Below are 6909 nucleotides of genomic sequence, written 5' to 3' on the forward strand. Positions count from 1 at the left end.
TTCTTATGCTAGATGTGGAAATATCACTTTGTCTCCTGGACTGTCTACTTGGAATAAAGACTCAAGACTCTAAATCAAAGAACGTGGACTATATCACATCACGGGGCATTTTAGCAGCCAAAGCTTTAATATTGTTGAACTAAAAGGAAAGGAACTGTAATTGCTTTGATGCACAGAATTGGAAGAAAGACTTTTTGGAATTGGTTGCCAAGGAACAGGCCGCCATAATCCTAGATAATCAACCAGATTCCAGATTGTCTGGACCTTGGTCAACACTGAAAATGTATTTACAGAAATGTACACAATAACCACCTGTTATTGCCTTGATAAGTGACCCTTTTTCTTCTGAATTATGGAAAACTCTGTACTCCCCCTTGGATAAATGTGAATATATATATATATATATATATATATATATATATATATATATATATATATATATATATTACACTGGGGAAAACAAAATCTAGATAATTATAATTTAAGATAATTTCTTAAAATAAGTGAATTGTTCTTGGATTGAGAAGGTAAACAGACATTTTGCCAATGGAACAAGACAATTTAGATCTAAAATGAGAAAACACAACTGCATAGTCTTATTTCTAGTGCATATTATCTAATTATCTTATTTTAAGAGTAAAAATACTCATTCCATTGGCAAACTATCTCATTTACCTACTCAAATTAAGGGTAAATATACTTAATTTAAGACATTTTTACTCATTTCTAGATCGTTTTTCCAGTGTTTAAGGTGATGCACACATTAAAAAGTCTCAAAAGTCTGCAGTCACGTTTAGTCCAGGGGAATGAACATGTTCTGCTCCTATCTATGAGCCAGCAATGCCCCCTTTTAACTCTTTCTGATTTTCTGTCAGTTGATATTTTAACCAGAACTTTCTACTTGTTTTTCTCTGCCTCATCGGTCTGAACCAGTTTCATTCAGTAATAAACGAATCCTCCTACCCTCTGGGCTTTGCTACCTCCTATTTGCTTAAGTGATTTAATGCAGCTGAAGCTAGCAGGGACACCTACACCTTCATCAACATGTGCTAAAACAAATTGAATGTAATCATCGCTTCTTAACTGAATGCAATAAAAGAGAAGCGTAAATAAAGCAGCTAAACGTGTTGAACTAGACAGATGTGCTTCTTTAATGTTGCTCTGACTTTCTTTCCCTGCACCAACCTCAGACACGCTGCCATCAGGTCTGATCCCACTATGATGCTAAATAATACACAGGCATTTCTGTCCTTTAAAAAATGAGTATTGTTTGCTAATTCTAATAAATATGTCAGTTTTTCTATACAAAAATGATACAAATTCCTTTTTTCTTATCCAAAAGGACAAATCTGAACATTTTAATCCATTAGATGGCACTGTGCCTTTAAAAATGTCTTCTTCCTGAATGAAAGCATAATTAAATATAAAATATGACATCCTAACTGTGATAATCTGGAAATATGCTAAATGATTGTCCCTTGGAGGAGACACCTGAAACAACAGAACCAGGTGCATAAATATTGGTATAAACCTGGAGACCAACAACACCAGCTCACAGGCGCCCCCTGGTGGTTTTGTTAGGTTCAGTCCTGAATATTTCATAGCTCAGTGAGCAGCCCTCACAGACCCCCCTCAGAAAAAATGCAGCACTGCTGTCTGGAAACCAAGAACAACTCTTTCTGTGGGGTTCATACCGGTGCGCGGCTGGTTCCGCCTTATGGCCCGGATCCGAATATTTCCCAGGTCTGCTACGTACAGAGTCCCATCTGGTGACACCACCAGAGAGGAGGGACAGCTAAGCCTGGCGTCTTTAGCATAGCCGTCTCCTGTCTGATAGCAGTCACAGTTGGCGTCACTCTGCAAAGGAAAAAGCAAAACAAAATAAAAACAGGAAGAGATAAAGAGGAAGTATTTTCCTAATTAATTGTCAAACATGGTCTATGAACAGAAACAAATCAATTAGGCTGTAAGAGTAAGTTTGCAGTAACTCTGTTGTACCTTACAGTCGCAGTCAGATAGTGCACCAGCAAGATGGGTAATTTCTCCATCTGTCGACACCTAAAAAATGGCAGAAGGGCAGCAATGAAAAATGAGAAACAGCAGCATCACTGCAAAAACGATCTAGAAATAAGTAAAAAAAAATCTTAAATTAAGTGCATTTACCCTTAATTTGAACAGGTAAATAAGATGGTTTGCCAATGGAATGAAAAGATAAATAGATAATATACACTTTATATAAGACATAATAGTTTTTTCTTATTATAAATGTAAAATGTCTTGCCTTATTGGCAAAGTGTCTCACTTACCTCCTCAATTCAAGAAAGAATGCACTTATTTTAAGAAAAAAATGACTTATTTAGATTTAATTTTTTTGCAGAGCTGGCATGTTGACAGAAAAAGAAAGGAGAAAACTGCAGGAATGAGCTGATAAGCAAAAAAAAAAAAAAAAGATCTTAGGATTCCTGGTCCGAGAATTGTTTTTAAATTAACAGCTCCATCTTTACTCTGATGTGGAATATCTGGATAATCCAGGCCTAATCTGGAAGGGCTGAGTAAATATGAGAACATGGATTACTTGTCGAATGCGGTGCATCTTCTTCTCATCCGTCTCTGCGATGTAGAGGATGCCGTTGTATGACAGGGCAATGGCCGTTGCTCCCTCCAGCATGGTCTGCACCGCTCTCTTCCCCATGGTGTACTCTATGCCAGGAACCTGGCAGTGCATGGGACGACCCGCCACGATCCGGACCTGAACGCAGAGCAGTGGGGGGGACGGATGGAGATGCTTAGAACAAAAGGACTGAGGCTGATTGTTAGAAATATTTTATTTATACTCTGTTAGTGTTTCATGGGTTGTGTTCTAATGAACTATTATGATGCATGATGTGTGATTCATCTTTTATTAACTCTTGCTTAAGATTGTTCCAGATAAAGGACATGCAACGGACGGGTTGTGAAAGAGGCCTGAAGTCTAAACATGTGTTCTTGGAACAATTCAATTGTAAAACAACCACATGCTTTGTTTTAACATATGTGCTGAGGTTTAAAGTAAGATCCTTTTGTTTCCCTTCCCCTTAGTTAAACCTCAGCTGGTGTAATTAGGGACATCCCCTTTTCTTCAATAAATAGCAAGGAGAAAGCTGAAGACCGGCAGAGTGGGGTGGAGATTGTAAACTCAGCAGTCTCTTCCTACTCTCCTTGTGAGTAACTAAATGAATTGTCTCTGTGCCTTCTTTCTTTCCCTGTATGTATGTATGATGTTTCAGGTGCTTAGACCTGACACTGATTTACTGCCCTCTGCAGAAGGCTTCATACAGCTTTAACTTTTTATACATTATATTCTAGAATGTTCTTAGAAACCTCTGAGTATCTTATTCCAAAAAAAGTTAAAAAAACAATCCACTGGACTTTGTTTGAAGACGTTTCGCCTCCCATTCAGGAAGCTTTTTGACTCCAGAATGTCAGAACCAGTGTTGAGTTCCAGGCTTTATAGTGAACCAAAAACAAAGCCTTGTTTTTGTATAGAAAATATGCAAACTGAAACGGACGAACGGGTCCACCCCTTTGTAATGAGGGTCGTTTGGCTTCTTTTGTTAGCCTGCAATGCCCCGTCCCGTACCTGTCTATGTCTCTGAAAGGGGGGTCGTTAAAGGGAGGTGTTGGCCTGGTCTGTTGGGGTTGCGATGATAGCAGGAAGGAATTAACTCTATTGCTGCATTGTAGGTTTTTAATAGCTGAAACCTGAGTCCACCCCCTCTGTTTAAGGTTGGTTTTTCTTCCTGAACAGATGGCTTCCTTCACAGCCCTCTCAAGCCGTCTCAGAGCAGCTTGTTTAGATTTATATGAAATAAAACTCTTAAGTGGGTGGCGACTTAATTTTATGTTCCTAAACAGCTTTGGTTTGAACAAACTGGATAAAGAGTAACTTTGACTAGGTCAGGAAGCGTAGATGTTAGATGGAAAAGAAACAAAACAATAATCATACCTGTCTGTTTTCAGTGATCTGCAGCACAACATTGTTGTCCAGGACGTAGATGGAGTTATCCATGGGGTTGATGGCTAGATCTGTGGGCCATTCTAATCGAACCTAAGCAAGAAGAAGAACTTTGAGTTTGATTCTTCTTTGGATCATTGGCCGTAACACAGATATTAACCAGGGAATATGTGAAACTCCCACTCAGACTGAATGGGATCCTAATTACTGTGCAACAAAGATCTGAATGTGTCACAATCAAACAGAAGAACCAAATGCTAGAAGGAGCAGGTTGGCGAGCCACTTGTTTAGTTGCAAATATAGTGAACCAGTTTTAAATGTAAATGCATTCAGACAACAGAGGTGACAGGGACATTAACTGAGGATGAAGAACAGAAAAGAAGCAGGATGGAAGTTAGATCACCCTCCAAAAACTCCCGCTCTGATCGATTCGATCGGTTCTCTCTGCTCCCTGAATCCCAAACGAAAATACCAGCAGGGCCCATTGAGAGCGGCTGTTTGCTAACCTGTCTTATGTGCATGCTGGTGTCGCAGGTCAAAGGTCGTGCAGAGGTCAGGTCGTTGCTGCCCAGCACGGTGGAGATGATTCCGTTACGGTCCACTTTACGGATCATGGTTCCGTCCACAAAGTAGATCAGGCCGTTCTTATCCACGGCGATGCCTGCGGGGGCCGACAGACACAGCAGGACGTTACATCCCAGGAAGGCGTTTGGACATGGGGGTGGAGGGGAAACACATAAACTCTATATTGTAAAAAATGGCATTTTTATAACATATATATATATGTATATACATATATATATTAATATATATATATATATATATATATATATATATATATAAACAGCTGAAGTTTTTTTTTTATAAAAGCAGGATTATTACACGGGTTATAGCACAGGGTATTTTTAAAGATGGGTATCTATCTTCATAACTAAAGCACTGGGTATCAGTTATAAAGAAACAGGTTATTGAACAGGGTATTAAATAATTGCACATTATATACATTGCACTAGTTATTGCCGTGGTATCAGTAGTATCTATGTTTTAATTGCACTAAATGATGTGGTTTTCTATGATATATACTTTTGACCATATTATTTCATGGAAGAAATCATGCTGTAGTTAATGACTGTTCGAACTTCTATAGAGGAGCCTTTTTAGAGAAGTTAAGTATAAAATATCAAAGGTTTAAAAAAAAAAGCTAAATAATTATAAATTTCCACCAATATGATGGTTGAATGACCTGATTAATGGATTAAAAAGAATCAATATTCATGTTTCTTTGCTCATTTTTCTAACTTAATTAATTTGGAGCAAAAAGTGGTTTTAAATCAAATCCAAGGTTTATTTTTCTAATAATATATGGTTGTTTTAATTGCAATGCAATTAGTTTTGATTAATTACAGACCTTTTAAAACGCTTGATTAAGAATTTTAATCAAGTCCCACCACTAGAAAAAATGAATAATAGTAAAACTTTATTCATATCAAACAAAATGTTAAAAAGCTGCTTAAAGAAACACAGTAAAACATTATAATATATAACAAATCATTTCCAAGACTCTTCAAAACTGAACTTAAAGCGTTTTTACATGCTTGTTATCAGAGAACTCATCTTTATTGTCTGCTGGACGTAAAATGAATACATTTCTAGTTTCTCTCTGCTTCTCAGGAAGGATAGAAAAACTTGTGGATTTATAAAGTATGTTTATTTAAATTGATCCTTCTTGTATCTGTGAGGCACGGTGGCAGTAGAAGCATGGTTTGGGTCTGTTCTGTCAGCGTTTTAGCTCCATTTAGGTCCATTTTGCTTTGCTGCAGACTTTAAATAAACCTTTTGCAGTGAAGTTCCTAAAGATAATTCATCGATTTTATATCACATCCCCTCATGACCAAACAAACAGCTCTGGTTTCCATGCGTTCTGCAAAGCGTGCACTGTAACGATGGACACACTTTGCTGGTCAGTCCTTCGACAGTGACGGAGCTCCGTATGTTCCCTCAGATGTTGAAGCCATCGCTCTGTGATTTGCTGAGGCTGCTGAAAGAATCACAGCGCTGATATTTTTAAATTACCACCTTGTCTGTCTGGACAGATCCAGGCTGAAAGCCTCAGAGCCGCTCCTGTAAATGATATACTGACCCACTTGATATTCTCTTCCTCTAAAGCACCAACGGCATTCATAATTCTCCCAGGGTATATATATGTGTCTATAGGGAGAAAAGGCAGAGTCACATGCAAAACCTGCAGCTAAGAGCAGGAGGAGGGGGTTAGCTGTGAGATCTGTCCGTCCAGAGGAACGGTGGAGGTGGGGTTCAGCTTCAGCTGCTGACTGCCTCCCTCCAAAAGACAACAGCAATCTAACAGGAACACAGCTACAGCTAATGAAATGTGTCAGTTTAGAGTCGAGCGTTCTGCTGCAGGAGGAGACCTCCCCACATGCTGCACCGTGCAGCATGCTGTAAGACAAAAGGTGGAGACACACTACAGATTAAGATCTCTGTTAGAGGGAAAACCTCCAATTTAATGCTACAAGGGTTGGATGCTGAGCTTCAAAATTGAAAAATAAAAACAATAGACAAAGAAGCTGCATTTTAACCTGAAGACTGATGATCAAAAACCAGAGTTCCTCCCATCCTCGACCTAAAGACATTCATCCACCCAACCCTCCTGTAATGTGCTATAGGTGAGCTGTGCTTCAATCAGGTGCTGCTTCATACAGCAGAGGTGAGCTGCAGTTCTATCCCCATGATGGAGCAGTTATCACTGCACAGCACAGCCAGCAGCACTTTGAAGCACCTCCACCGTTCCTCTGAAAGAACCAACCCATGCTCCTCTGTGTCACTGAGAAAAAACACCTGGGATGGGATTTCCCAGTAAAACGAAGCAATCAGGAATGCTAACATCTACTTTTTTT

At 38.9% G+C, this 6909-nt stretch overlaps 1 protein-coding gene across 10 annotated transcripts in view; it reads right to left on the minus strand.

The window, feature by feature from the left end:
* LOC107088586 (teneurin-3) overlaps positions 1-6909 on the minus strand; it is a 471923-nt gene that overhangs the window by 39404 nt on the left and 425610 nt on the right. For all 10 annotated transcript variants that reach the window (XM_015380867.1, XM_015380866.1, XM_015380861.1 and 7 more), the window contains 5 exons: positions 4501-4655; positions 3986-4087; positions 2576-2749; positions 1999-2058; positions 1695-1857 (listed from right to left, as the gene is read on the minus strand). In XM_015380867.1, coding sequence (XP_015236353.1) covers positions 1695-1857; positions 1999-2058; positions 2576-2749; positions 3986-4087; positions 4501-4655 — 654 coding nt within the window. The remainder of the gene's footprint in view (positions 1-1694; positions 1858-1998; positions 2059-2575; positions 2750-3985; positions 4088-4500; positions 4656-6909) is intronic.

This window comes from Cyprinodon variegatus, unplaced genomic scaffold (assembly GCF_000732505.1).
Source record: "Cyprinodon variegatus isolate N-32 unplaced genomic scaffold, C_variegatus-1.0 Scaffold223, whole genome shotgun sequence".
NCBI classification, from domain to species: Eukaryota; Metazoa; Chordata; class Actinopteri; order Cyprinodontiformes; family Cyprinodontidae; genus Cyprinodon; species Cyprinodon variegatus.